A 21974-nucleotide genomic window follows, 5' to 3' on the forward strand; every position below is an offset into this window, starting at 1 on the left:
CCACACACATAATACTCCCCCTCCACAAACACACACTACCCCCTTGCACACCACACACATCCCACCCCCCCTGCACCTCACATCCTTCTCCCCCGTGCACCTCACATCCTTCTCCCCCGTGCACCTCACATCATTCTCCCCCCCCTGCACCTCCAATCACCCCCCCTGCACCTCCAATCACCCCCCTGCACCTCCAATCACCCCCCCTCTGCACCTCCAATCACCCCCCCTCTGCACCTCCAATCACCCCCCCATCTGCACCTCCAATCACCCCCCCCTCTGCACCTCCAATCACCCCCCTGCACCTCCAATCAACCCCCTGCACCTCCAATCAACCCCCCTGCACCTCACATAACCCTCTGCACCTCACATCACCCCCCCTGCACCTCCAATCAACCCCCCTGCACCTCCAATCAACCCCCCTGCACCTCACATAACCCTCTGCACCTCACATCACCCCCCCTGCACATCACCCCCCCTGCATCTCACATCACCCCCTGCACCTCACATCACCCCCCCTTCACTTCACCCCCCTTCACCTCACCCCCCCTGCACATCAACCCCCCTTGCACATCAACTCCCCTCCCCTTTCACATCACCCCCCCTGCACCTCACATCATCTCCTAACCTCCCATCACGGCGGGACTGCGCGCGCTCGCTCACTCACAAGCAGCGGGCACCTTGAGAGCGGGCTCGGCTCCCCCGGGGAGAGCGGGCTCGGCTCGCGGGGGCAGGGAGCGCGGTTTCGGCTCCCCCGGGGAGGAAGGGGAGAGCGGGCTTGGCTCATGGGGAGGAAGGGGAGAGCGGGCTCGGCTCACGGGGACAGGGAGAGGGGGCTTAGCTCGCGGGGGCAGGGAGAGGGGGCTCGGCTTGCGGGGGCAAGGAAAGGGGGCTCGGGAGGAGGAGGGGGGGGGAAAGCAGCCACCACCGCGGGCCGCACAGTGAGTTGTACGTCGTCTACGCGGGCTTCTCGATCACACTGTATGTATTACAGCAGCAGTTAGCCAAATTAGAAGCAGGGCACTACGGATTTCTCCGGAGCGGCGCTTGAGAAAGGCAGTTGTATCTCCCGAAACATCGGCTAAATGAATAGTTTTGTTTTTTGCAGAAATCCGTAGTGCCCTGCTTCTAATTTGGCTCGCTGACTTTGGAGTACAGACAGGGATTCCCTAAACCAGGAGCACCAGTGATTGATATATATATATATATCAGTGGTCGACAAATCACCAAATAATCTACTCGCCCAACAAAAAAAATCTACTCGCCACCTAGTGTGATGCCTTGCCTGGGCCAATAGGAGCTCGCCACGATGTTAAATCCACTCGCCCGGGGCGTGCAAATGTATAGGTTTGTCGAACACTGTATATATATATATATATATATATATATATATATATGTAGCAGATACCTGTTGTTACAGCGGCAGTTCACATTTTTAGTATCTGAACCGGGGTGTCCTCTGGAGCTGATCAGCGGTCCTCCGACCACCCGGATTTTCAGATGTTTGTAGTTTGTGCCAGAATTTGTGAGAAATTCCAGAAATATGGCTGGGAAGGTCACCAACAGAAAATGGCGAAGTACTCAGCTGACCGCTGTGACCATATTGTGTCCACCGAACAGGTATTCTTTCCCAGTAGAAAAGAGGCCCAGTGGCCGCAGCACCGCAGATCAACTCTGAAGTATCCCCCGGTTCAGATAATATAGACTATGTGGAGAAAGTGAGAGGAACACAGATAATAGTGACATTCTGGGCACTGGCAGCGACTGCAACTGTTTGATTTCCCAGAGACCCATGAAAATAAGGGATGTAGCAAAACAGATGCAGAACTTGATACATCCCATTATAATATGGCTGATGAGAAAACTCTAATTGACCCTACCCAGGTGCAGACTAGTGCACACAGGACAAAAATAAGATTTCAAAAAAATTCAGCTTACCCTTCCCACACCAGAGAGGGCTGCAACACATTGGGGTTGAGCGCCAGGGGTTACCCATCACCAGTGCGTCTTAACGCATGGGCATGCTTGGCAGTTGCCCGGGGGCCCCACGAGCATAAGGGCCCCACGCGCATAAGGGCCCCACGCGCATAAGGGACCCATGCTAATCTATGCACAGACCAGAATTTAACACTCATTTTCCAAACACCGCCTCAACATTCAAATCTCCCGCTAACTCGGTAGAAGGAGAAAATGTACGACTTGTAGCGGAGAGTTGGCATGTCTGCATTCGCGAGAGAAATGTTGCCGTTTTTTTATTGCTTGCAATGTTATGGAACATTTTATTCCTGCGAGTGGTTGTGTAGGCAGGGCCCAGTGCACTGCTTTGCCCGGGGGCCTATAATGCTGTTAAGACGGCCCTGCCCTTCACCAATATGGATAAGGAAAATATATAGAAGGAAATGTATAAACGGGTAAGAGAAAACAATCTTGATAAAACAAAAATCCTACAAGTTGGTGGGATCCCTTCCTGCTTTAACCAATGTCGTACTTCATTTTGAGCAGTGCTGAGTTCCTTATGTACAATCAGATTAGTAACGTAATGAAACGTAAAATGTGTATGCCATGTAGGTGGCCATTCCATTATGTGTTAGAATAAGTCAGACACAGGGCAATGATCTGTCGTGAAGGATTCTTCCAATTCCCACTGATTGAATGGGAAGATCGTTGCTGTAAGATTGGAAGTAGTCCCACTTTATATGGTGCATTCAGCAGTATAATTAATAGTCTCTGATGTTTAAATCACTAGATCATTTGTTTCTAAAGACCAATGTTGGTCTGTGACATATTTTAATACGCCAGTCCAAACTCCAGGGTGTATATATCAAGGCAAAGAACAGTTTTGCCTTTAATGCAGCAATACTACATTCCCCTTTTTTTCTTATTTTAATATATAAAGCATGTGACAACGTATACTCCTCCATTCTTACCTACGCTGGCAATGGTTTGGTGCACCTGTTATACATCTGTGAAAAATCCTGATTGTGTACCTAACATAATGGCCACCTTTCAGTTTCAATCAATCCTTTAGTCAGTGTAGGTGAGCAGCTACACTGTATCCTTACATTACTAAGGTAACATTATCTATTGTTACAGTTTGCAGCTCTAACTGCTGGGAACATTCACAAATGATCACAAACAGGAAAGTGTTGCAAATAACTTGCACTGCTGGGGAGGTGGGATAAAACCTGCTATAGAAATTAAAGGATGCTCTGTATATTAAAACGAATTAAAAATTGCATTGTTGAAGTCACTATTATTTAATACTACAGAACCAATTGATAAAAAAAAACAAAAAAACCCCACCATAAGATTTCACACGTTTTGCTGCTGTAAAGTCTCCTCTGCAATACCCTCTTGTTTTTCACCAGAATGGGAAGGGGTACCCGTAGCTGGACCGCATTCATTTCAAATCCGGATCTAATTAAGTATAATTCGCATAATTTTTATGTTCTGTAAAATGGCCATTTCTTTGCCACATCTTCCCCACTAGAAAATACGATCACTCAATTCTGTTCTGTAAAGGGGAATGTTTTTTTTTTTACTGGATTGAGAGAATATAGAGGGGTCTGTTACTCCCATAATACAAGGCCCATCGGACACTGAAATCAACTGCCCCATTTCCCATCCTTTTTTGTATAGGGCCACCCCTAGACTATTTTGGAATACACAGACGATACCACTATTCATTTTATGCCATGATTTCCCATACACGAGCTCTACTAAATCTTTTTACAGATCGTGCTTCTTACTGTTAATTCAAGTCCTATGCTTTGACCAATCTTAAAATAAGTTCTTAAGAGCAACTCACCCTAACTAACCTGTTTTATGTAGAGGATTGGAACTGGTGGATTCACCAGAGCTGAATTGCACTATTTAGAGCTTACAAGGCCACGGAGCTGAACATAGCAGTGTTTGGCATAGGATGGAACTGCTTTTTTGATTGAAGAGCATGTTTTGTTGTATTAGAAACAGAAAAATGCAAAACACACATAAAAAGCTGCAGCATACAATGTAACACTGAAGTGCTTTTGTTACATGAAACATTGCAATAGCATAGATGGGAAGGAAGAAGGTATGTTTAAAATCAACATCTTCATGGTGACCTCTACAAACAGCTGCCATTCAGAACTGGTCATTTACACTGGAGATTTTATTGACTTCCTTATTTAAAAAAAATATATAATAATATATATATATATATATATATATATATATATATATATATATATATATATATATATATATATATATATATATATATATACACACACACACACACACACACACACGCACGCACGCAAGCAAGCAACAAGAAGACAAATGAATTAACTTTATGATCTAGGGACTTTATTTTCTTGAAAAAAATATAATTTTTGTTACTGTTGACCATTGTTCATGAACTAAGTGTATATCAAAAGCCTTTTCTACAGTACGCTCAATACATGGCCGTGCACTCACAGGATTGAAGCCGAGTCCCACTTGGTTAATGAAGTGTATTTTACATCCTAAATCGCTTAAGTCCTACACACTCTATTTTGTGCAAAGCATCCTAAAACTGACCACGTGTGGCAGGGGTGGCCAAACTCCAGTCCTCAAGGGCCACCAACGGGTCATGTTTTAAGGATATCCCTGTTTCAGGACAGATGGCTCACCTGTGCTGAAGCAGGGATATCCTTAATACCTGACCTGTTGCTGGCACTTGAGGACTGGAGTTGGCCACCCCTGCCCTATGGGAACGCTCTACGTATGGTTTATACCTTCTTCTTGACTACTACAACACTACAATATCTACAGCGTTTTTTCTGTAATGAACATAAATCCCTAAGAAATGCAGCATGTATATTGTCTGACGTGTCATTGTGCAGTCGTTATTACTCTATAGGGCCTCAGTTTGGAAAGATATTGAGCAGATCTTGAATGAAGATAAAATTGGTGAAAAGATGTTAGAGATGGTGGAGTGTTTTTTAGTGCCACTAATACATTTTGCTAAGTAGCACTGCAGGTTTAAGTCCCACATGCTTCACTCCACTATCAGTGCAGGGCATTGCTGTCAGACGTATCGTGATCAGTGTTGTCAGGTAGGTGTACACCTATGCTCTGCAAGAGGTTTGAGGCAGGGCCAGCCAGTCCAGCCTGGGAGCTGTACGATGCAAGTAGATTAGTGACTAGATTCAAGTCCATATCCACGGGGGCCAGGTCTGCCTCTTCTGAAGCAGTATTGTCTTCAGAGTCACGGTCTTCAGCTCCAGGGGGAACCGTCTTGGTATCTCCGCTCTGTATGAGAAGCAAACACGTGGGTGTTTAGAGATTTTGACACAATGATGGTGAAATCTCGGTTGCCAACCAGTTTATAAAAATAGGTCATCCAAAACCTACACTTTGTTGGCTTTGCACTTGCTATCTCCATTGTCAAAGGGACCTGTAAAATCCCTCTAAAGCAGATTACCAACCTTATTTTTGTTTCCTAGCTGTTTTTGATTGTAATTTAAAAAAGGCCTAAAAGCCTGCAGTAGAGTATTCACATGGCAACCCCTGCTGCTTATTCTAGCTTGTTCAACCCACGAGAAAGCACAGAGCAGTTTTTGCATGTCTTACTAGAGAAGCTGTGTTATCCTGAGCTTCTTAGTGAAGATTTTTTGGAGTCATTAATTGCTTGCAATCACTAACTGAGAAGTGCTTAGCCGTCTTTAATTTTAGGTTTTCGGCTAATGGTTAACAACAAAAGAGTTATAAAAACCTGAGCAGGGAAAAGACTACTGGGGCGACACACGTGCAGGAGTAAATACATAGGATTAATGGCTGCCATCGGGGAGAGCACAAGGCCAACTGTCCCGGGACAGGCGGTGAAGAGGGGGCAAGGCGCGTCGAAGCCCCCCTCCCCCCACTCTTTGATCAACAACTAACCTGCCAGGGCCCTGCCACACTTTTGTCCTAGGCCCCGGGAATGCTGATGGTGGCCTGTATATCAGGGACTCGTCTCACGCATTTGGATATTTCCAATTACATTTTAAAGATGCAACAAATAAAACATCGGTACCTTGTTTTGTAGATAAAAAAAAAATATTGAAATATATATATATATATATATATATATATATATTTTTTTTTTTAAATATACCTTTCTTCACAGATAAATGAAGACTTTTTCGACATAAAAATTATTACAATTTACCGCTTTCTTCTTTTGGGATCTTATTATTAGGACTGACCTCTTTCATTTAGGTTTTTCTAAATGCATTATGATGACTTACTGCTTTCGGTTTTGTTGTGAAGCTTTTTCCAATATTTGTCTGCGCCAATTCTCGGTCCATAACCTCCATATAAGACCGCAGACTTCCCAACGCGGCTTCGGAAAATGGCGTTTTTTCATCGTGTGCCAGGTCTTCGTCACTGTCCAACAACTCAAAATCTTCTTCCGATTCCAGATCATCAGAGTCCAGCTCCTCTGGACTCGCACCTTTGTATTATAAAAAATACGGGAAATACGTGAGCATTTAAAGAAATAATCCGCGACAGTTTTTTTTTTTTGGTCGTAATTTTTTATTATAGACTTTAAGCAAGATGTCTCCGGAGCTGAACCCCATTAATTTCAACTCTGGGAACCCCCTGCTTCTGGAGATAGACCTCTGAAGGGGGTGCCAGTATATCCTACAGCTTTCTGCAGTTTACAGCTTCTTCGTCACATGGGCCAATAGGAAGCCGCACCCGATGACGTCACAGCTTCCTATTGGCCCACAGGCCCCGGGAGCTCTGAAATGCAGATATAAAGTGAACCCCAGAGTGGCGACCAGCACCCACCACGTACCTCCGTAAGCAGGGAGTCGAGGGAGCTGAAATAAGCTCCGGGAGACCCTCTGCTTCAATTCTGTATTAAAAAACAACAACAACAACAACAACAACAACAAGCTTGGATTGCCTCTTTAAAGACAGACCTTTAATAACAGTTGCTCATAATCTTAAAGATGTACCTATATAAGGAACTATAGAAAAATAACTCTACAATTAAATTATTGATATTACGTGATCAAGGCCACGTTCCCATATATGGGTTTCAAATTGTTTTTTTTTTTATGTCTGGAGGCTTCTCATTTTTGTTCTGTAATTGGGATTTAGTCGAAATATCCCATATATTCTTAGTCAAAAAGCCGTCAACTATAATGGGTGATGTCATCTAAGACAATGGAAACTTGAAGTGCATTTGAATCCGTTACTCATTGTTCTGATATTTACTACTCCTGTGACAGCACAAATCTCTCCCCTTTGCTCCTTTCTTTACCCGATGATGCTAAAGCACTAAAACATGTAGCGCTAAACGTTTTATTATTATTATTAGATTAAAGCATGGGGTCTCCGGTGCTGAACTGTGTTCATTTCAGCTCTGGGGACCACCTACTTTCCAGAGATACTTACCTCCGTAGGCGGTGCCGATATCTGCAGCCAGGGAAGCTCTGCACCTAACTAAATGCTGGCTTAAGTGTCCAGTGTGACGCGGGCCAATAGGAAGCCGTGATGTCATCCTGTGCAGACTCCTATTGGCTCCCGTCACCTGATCATTTAAACACCACAGAGATGCCGTCACCCCCTACAGATGTAAGTATCTCGGGAAGCAGGGGGTCCCTGAAGCTGAAATTAACACCGTCCTGCTCCGGAGACCCTCTTTTTCAAACCTGTAACACAAAAAATATATTTAAAAAAATTCTGCGGTACTACGTTTTGCTGCTTTAAAAAACAAGTTTGTGCTGTTCCAGAAGAAAAGAAAAAAACCCAACGCAACTAGTAATAAGTCTGACGAAGGAGCCGAGTGGTAACGTCACAGCCTTTGAAGTGGGAGGACCCAGTTCGAATCCCATGGTCCGCTCCTTGTGACCTCTGGCATGTTACTTTAAATTCATTAGTCTCGGGTGTCAAAATTGGATTGTAAGTACTTTGAGGCCTGCAACGTTATATGTAGCATACAGTCGGCACTACAAAAGATTATTAATGCACTTCATATTTCCAGCGTGATGGGGAGAAAAAAAAAAAAAAACACACAGTAAAAAAAAACTCACCAAGTATTTTTTCCAAGGCATTTGTGAAAGCGCTCATATCAAACGTGATCGGAGCTTCTGAAGGAACCCTGCATATTTGCAAGAAGATACAAGTACATTTTTTTTTTTTTTTAACTTTTGGATAGCCTCACCACCACTTATAATCAATCAGGGGCAATGCTGACAGCTGTGTGTTAGAATTACAAGTTAATTGGGCAAGCTAATCGCAGAACATTTAGCATCACATGGTACAACCAGGGTCTTACTGCGATATTCTCTGCAGATGCCGTATTTGATCTCTGCTTTTTGTTGATGTCTTTAAACATTTTTTTTTTTTTACAAATGGAAATTATCCCCAAAAGAAGAAACTGATCAATTCTATATACGCAACTTAAAAGTTGTTTATTGTGATCAGCTACTTCTTCCCATAACTCACTTTCCGCCTGGCTTTTTGCTTGATGCCGATTTCATAGGCAGCTGTGATTTCTATGGCTGCTGGCTTGGTGCCAGACTACAACTGCACAATACTGCAGGTCCCTCTGACTGGCACCCCCTCCCTATGAACCTTTCAAACATCATTGACAACAATAACACACACATACACACGCAAAAACTGTCTTTTTAAGCTGTGCAGATTGCTGCTTTTAGGACTAATATCTAACCATGCTTACGGTGCTTTAGAATGTTGCTATGATGTGATGATCCATACATTACCAAAATTATATATATGCAACATTCTGCTGAATCTACTTATTAACCCATTATTTTATACAAGGTGTTCACCAAATTCTCAGTGATTATGTTACCGTGAGGCTATGAGCCATATTAACGTGGCATTGCCGATCTGTACGACACCCAAGAGCCTAATCACGTGCACTAGTTGGAGCTTTGCGGCTTAACACCACTTACTAAAAAGGGCCATATGTGTCTCTGGTTTCTGAGGACAGGATGGTAACATTTAGAAACATGTTTCATGAATATGTCAGACGAGCACAGGTCTCCAAATTAAACAAAGAACATGAAGGATCTCTGTCATGGGACATTAGAAGCATAATTAATCCCAATGACCAGGCAATGGTTCATGTTCAAATGTTTGGTGAATAAGATCACAGGCCCTTAGAACAGGGGTTGCTCAACTCCAATTCTTAAGCCCCTCCAACAGGTCAGGTTTTCAGGATATCCCAGCTTCAGCACAGCACAGGTGGCTCAATCAAAGACAGAGTCTCCAATTGAGCCATCTGTGCTGAAGTAGTGACTGATTCAACCACCTGTGCCGAAGCTGGGATATCCTGAAAACCTGACCTGTTGGGGGCGCTTGAGAGGAGTTGAGCACCCTTGCCTTAGAAGAAACAGGACATACCAGGGCACCTCGGCTCCTTCATGTGTTGAGATTTGGGATATAAAAGCCTTCATGCTCTCTGTCACTTCAGATAAATCATATTTCTGCTCATCTTCACCGGCAGCTGGAGCAGATTCCTTAGAACCTGCAGCATCTTGTAAAATCTGCTCTAGCTTATCTGGGGATATGTCCAACCAGCTGTCATCTAAAGAAAGAACCAAAACATTATTTCAGCTCCGTGGATCAGCCAATTCCAAGGAGAATAGGATTAACCGCAGAACTCAGCCAACGTATTACTACTGTGCTACACAGATAAGTGCGTACAATCAAATATACAGATGCAGGGTTTCTTACTGATGAAAGTATGGTCCATTAAAGGGGCGGTCCCTCCCAAAACCACAGTGTCCCTTACACTGCCCTGATGTACCTGGTACAGCACGAGTCCTGGAACGCTAGAAACCCTTGTGGTGTAACAGCTGCGTCATGGACACGTGCTCATTTTTTAAATAGTGATTGTGCTGAGCCTGAACGAAACGGAAGTGGAGCCCCCGACTTTTGTGGCGTCACCTCCTGGAGCCATCACATGATGCAGAAGAGCTGGAGGTGTGATGGCACTCTAGTACCAATGGACCTCTAGCCCTCCTATCGTCAATTGGCTGAATGTAGGTGGCCAATATCAGACAAGTACATGTTGTTTTTGTTAAATAACGTTGACATGGTAAACAAATGATTAGAAGGTTTTTACAATATGTGGAAACAAAAGAAACAGCGCACAACGCCAAATAGTGAAGCAAGTAATGCTATATATTAGTAATTACAGGGTAATAAATCTGCGTACATCAAAACAGTGGAATAGGTGCATTTAGTGTGTTTCACACAAGTTACCACTCAGCAACTGTTGTCAGAAGAGTCTGCAGCTTGCTTCTCTCAGCGGGGGCTGAGGTAGCGCACAGTATTTTCTCTGTTTTTTACAATATGTACCTAATGTCTTCAGGTGGTAACAATCAATCATCAAATCTACAGGTAAATTGCGGATTCTATGTTATCATGCATCAGTCAGCCTAATAAACGTAAGTCACTGATCTGCATGAATTGAACAGACCCCCCAAAAAAAGGTAAACGTTATATTTTTGCAGAGTACAAATAAGACTTTAAAGGTGATTGAATCTTTATAAAGGAAACCAATTATACCGATAAATTGATTAAAACACCACAAAAAAAAAATATTATAAAACTATTTGACCCGCTATATGGGACAACTGCTTGGTATTGTTTGTGAGCAGCATGTTGTTAGATAGCAAGTATTCTTCTCGGGTTTCTCATGGTGAAATAACGCTAAGACGTCCACGTATCTATTTACCTTCATCTGCAGGCAAGCTGGCCTCCTCCTTCTGCATTTCCTCCAGGTCGATGCGTAATGTATTGAGCAATCCCAACACCTCGTCCCCAGGGCTCAAAGCAACAGAACTAACCAACCATTTGAAATAGAACAAAGAAAAAAAAACATAAAATACTTAAAAAAAATAAAATAAAATGTTTTACAGGGGTTGTAACAAACCCACTTTTCTTATAACGACACTGGTCACTCTCCCTCCTATCATAATTGGCTCTCTGATAAGGACAGGGTGGCAAAAAGGGCTGAAGAAACAAATTGATTGACAACTCCCCATTTATAGACCCCCAAAGCAAAAGATATCATGCCCAATTTTCAAAGAAACAGAAGCAGATGTATTTTTAAGCACTGATCCATTTGTTTAAACGAAGACAACATGTTGTTTCAGTGTGAGCTTTCAGGGATTGGGCCTTTAAAAGAAGCTACAACTGGTTAAAGTTCTGCACTTGTCACATGATTACAACACTAGCTGAATGCCATTCTGCCTCATACCTCTCCGGTTTGACCACAGATTGCTGGAAGTAAATCTCTGCTATCCTCAGCAATTCCAAATGTCGTGCAGATCCCTCCATTTCCCCCTACAATGCATGGTGTATTATTACATGGTGCTGTTAAAATATTAAGCAGGCTGTTATAACTTGCTCCCCTAGCATTGTGGGATTTGTAGTCCTTTCCCTGTGTTAACAAAAGGCAGGACTACAAATCCCAGAATCCTTAGGAGTATGGATTAAAACATAGAAGGATAAAAATATTGCAGCACAGCAAAGATAAAAACAAAAAGGTTATCCACATCAAGGTAGATTAAAGATCATTTTGTCTGAATTTCTTTCACAATTCCCATTTGATTATACTTGATGTATGTGCAGAAGGGAAATACTGATATATCTGCCTGCTCATCTTTCTATTATTGGCTATTGACTTCGATCAGCAATTTGTTTTCCTCATAATGCGTATCAGATTATTTGTCCGTTTCTGCTCCGTTACTTTAATAAAAAGAAATACAATAATAAAAAAATATAACGAACCAGATTATAGATCATAACAGTCAAATCAGTTGAAGTAAAAGCAGTTACTCCTGTATGCTTTGAACATGAACATGCTGTAGAGTAAAATGATACTAAGTACCTCTAATATTTTAGTGTCTGGCAATGTTCTTTGGGAATTCAAAAGTGCGCAACTAAAACAAGAACAAACAAGGTTACATTTACAACTTAATATTGCAGCAGCTCAATTCTCCTGCCAGGCGGCCCTGTATACAACATGCCAGACAGACCATGTTTTGTGCCTTTTAAATCTCAAAAAAGATTCATTGTCCAAGCTTCAAGGTAAAGACAATATAAATTAGTCTAATACATCCCAACATTGCCGCTTCCCCTGGTTTTTAATTTTCTTTTCAGGCTTACGTCATCTCTTTGCCGTCGCTGGCGTTTATGGCACATTGAGATAACAGCTAAATTAATTGCTTATTCAACCGACAACAAACCAAAGATTATACCTTAAAAAAGTCATTCTTCTTCAAGGTGTTTAAAAATCCGGTCCAGAGCGGGCTCTTTAAGGAACATGCTGTGGCATCAGCTGAAGATTTGGGGCATTTGGAACACAGGATTTCAAAACCGTGAGCCTGAAAGACATAAGGGGAGATTCACTAAACAGGGTATCACAGCTTGATCCCACATTAACGGCCATTCAAGTCAATGCCAGTTAACGCAGTAACTGACCAACCACCCCTTATCTGAGCTTGGTGCACGGGTGGGCAACTCCAGTCCTCAAGGGTCACCAACAGTCCAGGTTTTAAGGATATCCCTGCTTCAGCACAGGTGGCTCAATCAGTGGTTCAGGGCTACCTCCCTGTTAAGAGGTTACTGCTCCCTGAACTCTGCTCATACATCGATCAAGTGAGATACAGTAAGGCCCGTAATGTAGTGGGTGCTCTTGCTGCGCTGTGCGCGCGGCAGTTATAATTGGCTGTGGTTAGCCAGCCATTGTATGCTCACAGCAGTGAGCGTGGAGCCGGGCGATAGCGGGGAAGACTCAAAAAGTAAGTTTTCGCGCCGCTACCGCCGGTGTATGTATGTATGTATGTATGTATGTGTGCACAATGTTAATAAATATTTTATTCTTTTACCAACGTGTCTTTTTTTAATTTTAAAAATATATAATAAATTACACATATACACACACATACACCCTGTTGCTCCCGCTCACCATACACACAAAAAGTGTGCGTCACAGGGACGCACCTTCGCACAGATGCTCGCACCTACTATAGAACGCGCCTTATAGCTCAACTATATGTTCCGAGAATTGCAGCCACATGCAGGTGCAGTCTTGCAGGCGGCTGTGTCCGCTGTATCTTTAAGGAACAAAATACCCACGGCAGATCGATTTCTCCTGCTGCAGCTTTTCCCTCTGTAGTGCGACTTTGGGAACACTGAAGCCTGCTACATCTTTAAGTGCCGACAGGAAACCGTGAGTGAGCCAATGAGTAATGAAAACTGATCACAGCGGTCTGACGGATTGGCTCACCTGCAGGAAGCTGTGGGCCACTGCGGGGATATAAAAGGATAGCCTAGGGCATGGGTGGCCAACTCCACTTCTCAAGGGTCACCAACAGGTCAGGTTTAAAGGATACCCCTGCTTCAGCACAGGTGGCCTCACACAACGGCCACCATCTGTGCTGAAGCAGGGATATCCTTAGAAAACTCGTAGCGTTGCTACTTAAATAAATATTGTTCCGCTGAAAGCTTAATTTTGATTGGGAAAAAACCCCAAGAGAACATTACCAGCTTCATGCCCAGCTCATATGCTCTGTACTGCGGGTTTGAGAGGGCAGGAAGTGCATAGCCACTGCGTCTGTCAGGCAGGAACTTCTGTTGGCTCAGCTGCGCGTATAGACACTTTGTAAATGTAACCTGTGAAGAACAGAGAGATAATAACTACTAATGTAAATAGCCGGTGCTGTATTATTCAAATGAATAATGAGCCTATAAGTGTACTACGCAAAGGTGAAAGAAACAAAAAGGGATAACATTAATTGTGCTTCATTAAATATCTAGCCTTGATGGCTTATGTACAGTATATCTAGACGTCTGTTATGTCTACAATGAGTATTGTATGAGGTTTCCAGACTGGATTAGTCTTGCAGAACCTGCCGGGACCCGTGAATGAGTTTTTCTAATTTCTACACATTGATTCAGAGCAGGCTACACGGGTCAATTGATAACGTAACATTAAAACGTCTCCTTACCGATGTCAGGACTTGACTCTCAGGAGGGAAGTGATGGAAAGTGCGGCAGGATTTCAGGTCAATGGGATCTCGGAGATAAAACGCCTGCACTGCCGCTGACACCAGTTTAGGACGCGCCTTCAGAACAGCAGCAATTCCAGCCGGAACAATGCAGTGGGCTCGGTGGAGTGAATCCTTAATTTTGTCAGGGTACCTGAAAGATAAAATTATATAATTATGAAGGCCGGCGAACCTAAGTTTGTCAAAATAATCTCTTTAATATAAACAAACAAATAATAAAGCCGCAAATCTTACTGCTTTCCCCCTTCCCCTGGTAAATTAGACTTAGGGGGGTAACTGGATAATGTTATAATGCACATATGGCATACTACGATAATGGACAATTTTCAGTGCATCTGTTGCTTTACTGTAAACCCCTCCTTTTGGGAGGTATTCTAAATCCAGGGGTCTTCTAGTGTATTGATTTTTACATGTGGAGACAAGAGACCCCTGTGGCGTAGTGTGAGCTACGAAATGCGTTCGGAGATAACACAGGAGTTATTTGCTTTACTAAGTGGTCATGTAACCTGAACAATGCCTTGATAATACGTGATGATGGATGCAAATGTTATTATTAAAACTGAATGGTTTAAGGCCTAAGAATAAATCATTTGCTTTTCTGAACCTGGAGCACCTAACTACTTTCCTTTCATGTGATATTCCTGAATGTGTGTTTGATGAACTGACCCTCAGAACAACTTTCTGTGGGAGTCTGCTCTACGTCCTATGTGGGTGATACATTTCTCTGTGGGCGTCCAAAAGCAAACACGATGAATATCCAAGTAGAGGGATGCTTACACTACTAGCATGGCCTTTCACCACACAGACTAAAACACCCCAGTAAAAATGGGGAGCACACCACATGTCATGCGGCATGGTCCTGCCAATAAATGGAAGACTTCATTAAGAATTCTGATGTCCAGGGAACGTCTCCGGAAGCCCAACCAGGTAGTGGCTAAATTATGGTTATTATATGGCAGCAAACAGGCTCCTATCTATCCTGTGAGGCTTCAGCTCTTCTTGAAGAAGTTTGGATATTTAGGGAGACAAGAGCAGTGGTTTTTAACCTTTTTTTGATTAAGTAACCCTATAATTATATTGTGAAATTCAGGGGAACCCCAGCCCTCTCTAATAGTGTGTCTGAAATCAGATGCATTGTAAGGAACCCCAACCCTCTCTAATAGCGCTTCTGAGATCAGATGCATTGTAAATTCTTCTGTATTTGGAACCATTTTCAAACTACCTGAAAATTGCAGGGAACCCGTTAGGGATGCCTGTGGACCCCTGTTGAAAAACACTGGACTAGAGGGATGTCCTTTATTGCATATTTCAATAAATAAATACATTGGACGACACCAAAGTAGATGAGGGTCACACCATAAATCAAATTTAAATACCCATTGATGCGCTTCTTCACAGCTTTCGATATAGACTCTGCTGCCAGGAACCTCTCAGGATGTGCACACATCAGTGCCAATGCTTGGGATATGGTTACGTTACTAGCAGGGTCAGGCAGCTCTCCAGGGTCCTGGCGTAATGGGATGATACATAACTTCCCACGGAAAAAGAAAACCTGGTTGGATGGAAACACTCATTACTTACCGCACCAAATGCTATCGTATCCTGAGCAAATCATTTCATGTCAAGTCTTCCAGATTTGAAAACCCTTAACAATTACTCTTAATCCCTTTTGCAGATTCACAAACGACCTTCACATTTTTTAAAGAGAATTACACATTCCTATCCATATCCTTAACTGCCAGACGAGCCGGGAACAGCGAAAAGCCCAAACGCTTCATGGAAATTCATGGAAAGAAGATACAAAGCCCTGACTGGGAAACGCAAAATATAGGAGCAAAGTCCACTTACCCGATTGGAACTATTTTCAGGATTTAGCCATTTGGGGAGGAAATCTGCAGCTTCAATCAGCAAAAACTCTCCATCATTGTCCTCAACCCTACATGAAATAAACAGATGTTCCCCATGAAAGCAATAGCCATGTTTGAAGATATACAGGTGAAAGTGTTCATTCAGCCTGCGACATACACATGCACTAACTCATATTACCTAGGCTTTTTGTCCTAATTTATTTTACAGACACACACACACACGCAAAAATGTAACTTCTGCAGCTGGAATTGTTGCTGTATTTCTTCCTTAGACATTCATTTCAGACTACCCTGTAAAAAGGTGTAATCCCTGTTAGCTTGCAAAAATAAAACAACAACACACCACAACATTTCATCTTAATGTGATTGTTTTCCTTAACCCTTTCTTTACCAGAGCAGTTTTTGCCAATCGAGTTTTTATCAACCTCTAGCCCACACTGACCAACCATGTTAGGGTAAGGGAGGAGAGATGGGTTTTTTTTTTGCCTGTGCAAACTCCTGCTCACCACACAAAAGGGAGCAGCCAGAGGAATTTAAACCTCTCATCTCAGCTCACTCAGTTAATAAAACAACCTCGATTAAACGTCACTGCCATTGGTTTAATTTGGTCTTCAGAGATTGCACCTTCAAAAAGTACAAAACCTCCTAGGATTCACGTGAACATGGCAGTGGCATTTTTAAAGAAGCAATTCCCCCCAGAAGCCTATATAGGTTTTTAACTTATACACTGTTCATATCTTAACCCCTGAGCATGTCCTGCTTTTTTGTGTTAAAGATAATGATTTTCTTAATCTCTAGCATCTCAGGTTACCATGGAAACCTTTGGACGGCCCTGGGCTCGGTGGAAATCTCCATTTTAACATACCAGATACTTTAATATTTCAAATACTTATATCTCCTGAACAGAGCACCAGGTTTTACAAATAAAACAGTGTTGTAAAAGGGCAAAAAGAGATCTCTGAAAGGATTTAAAACAATTACAATGCAAAAAAACAAAACAAACAAACATCAGCGCTTTAAATAGGTTAATGTAGGTAATTATTTTATCTAGAGAAAGAAAACCCAGCTGCGGGCACTCAAGTACCTATGGAAGTTAAATGATGATAACAAGGTAAACGTTTAATAGGTGCATTTTAAAATAATGGAGCGTCGATGACGACGATCGTCCGGTGTATGAGGGCTATCAACTGGGGTTTCTTTCTCTAGTTAAAATAGTTTTGACGAATACCTAGCCCAGGCATTCCCCCTTTTCCCTTCCGGCTGAGCGAGGTGACCTTTATTGTATAACTTAATGTAGGTAATTGAAACTTAAATAAATCAGACCAGCATCCGTATTTGTAAATAGTTTTTCCCAACATACATTCCCCCCCCATGAGTTTAATGATTTTGATTGTTTTAAAAATAAGGCAGTTTGCCAATCCTCAAATCTATGGATACATTGTTTCGGTCTTGATTCATATTAAGTAATTATGACGTCATCAAATAAATAATTAGCAGGTGTAAATGAATTCCCTGGGCCTAAAGAGGAAAATATTCATTTTCAGAGCATACATTTTTTTGCTTGAAGGATGATTGAGTGGACACCAGTGACATAGATCAATTGTTCCTTTTAATTTTTGGTCAGCTATGTGGGACTGCCCCTTTAACACAAGTGGTATATATTGCATTGTATAGTGAGCACTATTTATTACCGCTCTTACCAAAGTTAGGATCTCTGGTCTAAATAAAGCTCACCATCTAAAAGCAGGAGTGGGCAACTCCAGTCCTCAAGGGCCACCAACAGGTCAGGTTTTCAGGATATCACTGCTTCAGCACAGGTGGCTCAATCAGTGGCCCAGTCTTTGACAGCGACCAGTGTTGAAGCAGGGATATCCTGAAAACCTGACCTGTTGGTGGCCCTTGAGGACTAGAGTGCCCAACTCTGCTCTGAAGGCAGCAATCCCTCCAGAATGACCCTTTTTATTACACTATCACAACAGGAGGTCTCCTGAGAACTGAGCTACTTCCTAATCTGGAGACCCCTCAGTTCCTGAGATATTTATAGCAATAACAAAAATGTAAGAGGGCGCCAGATTGTCCTTCCACCATAAAACGATGGGGTGTTTCAAAACCTGGCAAATGATCAAATCCGTGTACAATGGATGAAGCAGAAACAGGAGGTATAGTACCTTGCTGCTAATTCTGGATACTCCTGGGTGATCTGTTGGATGAGGTATACGATGAACCACTCATCCTCAATGTTATCACCAAAATGTGTTATTCCTCCAATATGAGCAGGGGTGTCATCTGAGGAACAAACACAGGTTCTCCCTTTTAGAACGTTCCGTATACACTGGTTAATTCTATTTCAAATCTAAATACGGTATATGTATACATTAAATATATATATATACACACATACACACAGGAATCCCAACCCTTTCTAATAACGCATCTGAGATCAAATACATTGTAAGCAATCCCAACCCTCTCTAATAGCGCGTCTCAGATCAGATGCATTGTAAGGAACCCCAACCCTCTCTAATAGCGCGTCTCAGATCAGATGCATTGTAAGGAACCCCAACCCTCTCTAATAGCGCGTCTCAGATCAGATGCATTGTAAGGAACCCCAACCCTCTCTAATAGCGCGTCTCAGATCAGATGCATTGTAAGGAACCCCAACCCTCTCTAATAGCGCGTCTCAGATCAGATGCATTGTAAGGAACCCCAACCCTCTCTAATAGCGCGTCTCAGATCAGATGCATTGTAAGGAACCCCAACCCTCTCTAATAGCGCGTCTGAGATCAGATGCATTGTAAGGAACCCCAACCCTCTCTAATAGCGCGTCTCAGATCAGATGCATTGTAAGGAACCCCAACCCTCTCTAATAGCGCGTCTCAGATCAGATGCATTGTAAGGAACCCCAACCCTCTCTAATAGCGCGTCTCAGATCAGATGCATTGTAAGGAACCCCAACCCTCTCTAATAGCGCGTCTCAGATCAGATGCATTGTAAGGAACCCCAACCCTCTCTAATAGCGCGTCTGAAATCAGATGCATTGTAAATTTCTCTGTATTTGAAACAATTTTCAAAGTGCAGGGAACCCTTTAGGGATGCCTGGGGAACCCAAGGGATCATAGGAACCCCTGTTGAGAAACCACTTTAATAGAGGGATATCCATTATTGAAAAAATGTTTTATTTAATGGGGTGTGTATGTGGTTTTCTGGGTAATGTGTATAGTGCTTTTTAAGTGATGATACTAAAGAAAGGTTAGTATTTTTCTGTTTTTTATGAATGACTGAATTTGATGGATCCCAGGAAAGTCCTGACAACTTAAACAAAAATCGACATTTCCCAGGATCAACAATGCAAAACTTGCTCATTAACACCAAAACTTAAGTAGCTATTTAAATAACATATCGTTAAGGCCCGACATTTACCGCAGTGCCGCTTTGTGAATCTGGGATAAATGTGATTTAGGCCCCAACGATCTCATTTGCAATGAATTTTACATACCGAGAGTAAAAATGAATGGCAACCCACTAAATCAGAGTAACACATGACTAATAAGATGCTAAATGCTTTGCTAAATTTAGTCAACACCACGATAAATACGCTGACATCCATTACGGAATCTGACCCGCTGATTACCAACACTGTTGCCTTACCTCTATTAGATTTGTATCTAAGGTTAAATGGTTGGTTTTGCCAGATGTATGGAGCTAGTATAGGCGCAAACTTGGCCAGTATCCGCTCTATATACTGCTGGAGAATTTCTTTGTGTTTCTCTGCATCACTTGGTTCGTGGGGAACCAGAAACAGGTGATACTCCACAAAATCTTCAACAGTCGCCATTTTCTTCCCCCCGTCCATGCTGTATTAATTTTCTGAGAAGACAAAACAAATATTCGTTAGAGCAGAGGTTCTCAAGCTGCAGTCCCTGCACCGTCCTTGTAGTCTTTCAGAATTCACTACACAGTGTGTGCAAGTTCGCGTGCACTTTATACTAGCGCACCCCTACCAAAAATAAACAGAAATCCCTATTGGGTCAGGAAATACTGTCCTGGTAATTATTGCTATGGGTGCAAGCCAGCACGCAGGGAGCCCTGCAAACTGGTGCAGCAAAAAGGTGCAATGGGTGTGTGTTAAGGATTACTGAAAATATTTTATTCTCCAAGGACAATAAACTTTGGTGGTCTGGAACTATAGAGCTGCTCATTACAGTGAAATGTTCTATTTCAGGGAGGCAATAGTTTCCCCTCTTTTATGCTGCTTAAAAAGGTGCAGTTCAATGAAGCAGATCAAAACTTTTTGTTTTTTTTCCCCCAAACCAAAAAAAACAAGAACGTATAGTATTGTGAAAAATAAATACATATCGTTTATTGTCAGGTACACTGGATTTAAGCATAATAGCTACATATGTTTGTCTGTTTGACAAAGGATGGCACCATAATTACTTTGCAAACAAAAGTCAGAGCAAAGCTAACTATTGACCCCCAGCATTGTCATCACATAGAAATGCTATCCAAAGCATTTATTCACCATGTAAATGGTAAAAATGTAAAATGCTTAACAGCACAATTTCTCCCATTACATGTCACTGTCATTGTAGGAGGAACTGCACCTTTAAAGATGTTTTTTTTTTAGATACAGGTTCAACATATGTAATCTATATGTTAAAAATATGTATGAATGTAGTAATGAATCAAGTGTAAGTATGTTATCTTCCAAGTTGTTATTATTATTATTATTATTAGCACTGACATGGTCCGTGATTTGTAAAAGTTTGAGAATCCCCGGCTTAGAGAAAAACCATGTAAAATATGGATGTTGCCGATTAAAATCCGTATGTCATCTATTTTCAACTTTATTAGAACTGTGGATCCCTTTGTAAATTTATTGTGGCTATGTGAAACTTAATTAAAAAAAATGGTGAGGTTTTTTTTACATAAAGTTTACAGCATACCGTACATTTAAATAAACTTCTTGAAATATAAAATGATACAGCAAAAAATAAAAAAAAAGTGTGTCATTAACACATTTTTATCAGCAAATCCCTACCAATTTCTAATGGTTCTGTACTGAGCAATGAGGTGGTTTTATTTGGAAAGTAATAAAAACAATATGTGCTGAAAACTCTCATCTTAAATTACTTGTACATGTACAATGAATCCGATGTGTACGGTATTTATGTTCATATATTGCCTCCCTTTAAAAAAAAAAAAAAAAAAAAACCACTGGACCTTGTTTGATGGCTTTTCATCTATTTTATGGGGGGTGTTGTTATAAAATGATGGCACTGTATCCAGATACTGTAATCTATAGAAGGACAGAGAATCATGTCATGTACCTGTTGCACTTATTCCCATAGTTTATTTACATGCTCTTGGTACTGTGTACATTGTTAGCAAAATATACATACAATATACATACATACCATAGAACACTTGCCTTAAATGCATGCGGTAAATAATGATGATATTACCTGGGTGTATCCTGGTATTAGGTTTCTCGGGGCAGCCTCCTCTATGCAGTGGGTTGGTGACAGTGGGTGCTGTGCCAGGCCCACTGTGTGTATACAGCACGCTATGAAACACTATGAAAATGATTTGGGCTGTAACAAAACTGATTACTCTCCCGTGACGTCATAATCCCGCGCTCCCATCCGGTCACCATGTGACACATAGCCGGCGCGTTTGGGACGTTTACGGGAGTCAAGACTACTGCGGAGCGTCGCTACGGCGGCCTGAGAGCTGGGGGAGAGTGAGGCTGGGAGCTGTCACTGCCACTGCAGAGTGAGGCTGGGAGCAGTCACTGTCATTGCAGCGTGAGGCTGGGAGCAGTCACTGCAGAGTGAGGCTGGGAGCGGTCACTGCAGAGTGAGGCTGGGAGCAGGCACTGCAGAGTGAGGCTGGGAGCAGGCACTGCAGAGTGAGGCTGGGAGCAGGCACTGCAGAGTGAGGCTGGGAGCAGGCACTGCAGAGTGAGGCTGGGAGCAGGCACTGCAGAGTGAGGCTGGGAGCAGGCACTGCAGAGTGAGGCTGGGAGCTGTCACTGCAG

At 42.4% G+C, this 21974-nt stretch overlaps 2 protein-coding genes across 9 annotated transcripts in view; one reads left to right on the forward strand and one right to left on the reverse strand.

Annotated features, from left to right (window-relative positions):
* Positions 1-4325: 4325 nt before the first annotated feature.
* On the reverse strand, positions 4326-21656 carry ECD (ecdysoneless cell cycle regulator). Its single transcript, XM_075610814.1, has 14 exons — positions 21400-21656; positions 19583-19801; positions 18103-18220; positions 15915-16002; positions 15443-15618; positions 14007-14199; positions 13543-13671; positions 12255-12380; positions 11252-11337; positions 10727-10833; positions 9388-9571; positions 8049-8116; positions 6252-6457; positions 4326-5274 (listed from the first exon to the last, which is right to left on the reverse strand). Exons 2-14 carry the CDS (start codon positions 19785-19787, stop codon positions 5032-5034), a joined length of 1929 nt encoding a protein of 642 aa, XP_075466929.1. The 5' UTR covers positions 19788-19801; positions 21400-21656; the 3' UTR covers positions 4326-5031.
* FAM149B1 (family with sequence similarity 149 member B1) overlaps positions 21581-21974 on the forward strand; it is a 43308-nt gene continuing 42914 nt past the window's right edge. For 5 of the 8 annotated variants that reach the window (XM_075610809.1, XM_075610802.1, XM_075610812.1 and 2 more), the window contains exon 1: positions 21581-21709. The gene's annotated coding sequence lies outside the window, so the exon portion shown is untranslated. Of the gene's footprint in view, positions 21794-21974 lie in introns of all 8 variants that reach the window. The other 3 variants (XM_075610804.1, XM_075610805.1, XM_075610803.1) reach the window with 3 other exon arrangements.

This window comes from Ascaphus truei, chromosome 8 (genome assembly GCF_040206685.1).
Source record: "Ascaphus truei isolate aAscTru1 chromosome 8, aAscTru1.hap1, whole genome shotgun sequence".
Classification (NCBI taxonomy): domain Eukaryota; kingdom Metazoa; phylum Chordata; class Amphibia; order Anura; family Ascaphidae; genus Ascaphus; species Ascaphus truei.

Excerpts from the sequence above, each read along its gene's own strand:
- ECD (XM_075610814.1), bottom strand. The coding sequence starts at position 19,787 with ATGGACGGGGGGAAGAAAATGGCGACTGTTGAAGATTTTGTGGAGTAT. Across the intron at positions 12,381-13,542 it reads ATGAGCTGGGCATGAAGCTG|GCTCACGGTTTTGAAATCCT; the intron begins GTAATGTTCTCT and ends TATGTCTTTCAG. Across the intron at positions 11,338-12,254 it reads AGAAGAATGACTTTTTTAAG|GGGGAAATGGAGGGATCTGC; the intron begins GTATAATCTTTG and ends CATGCATTGTAG.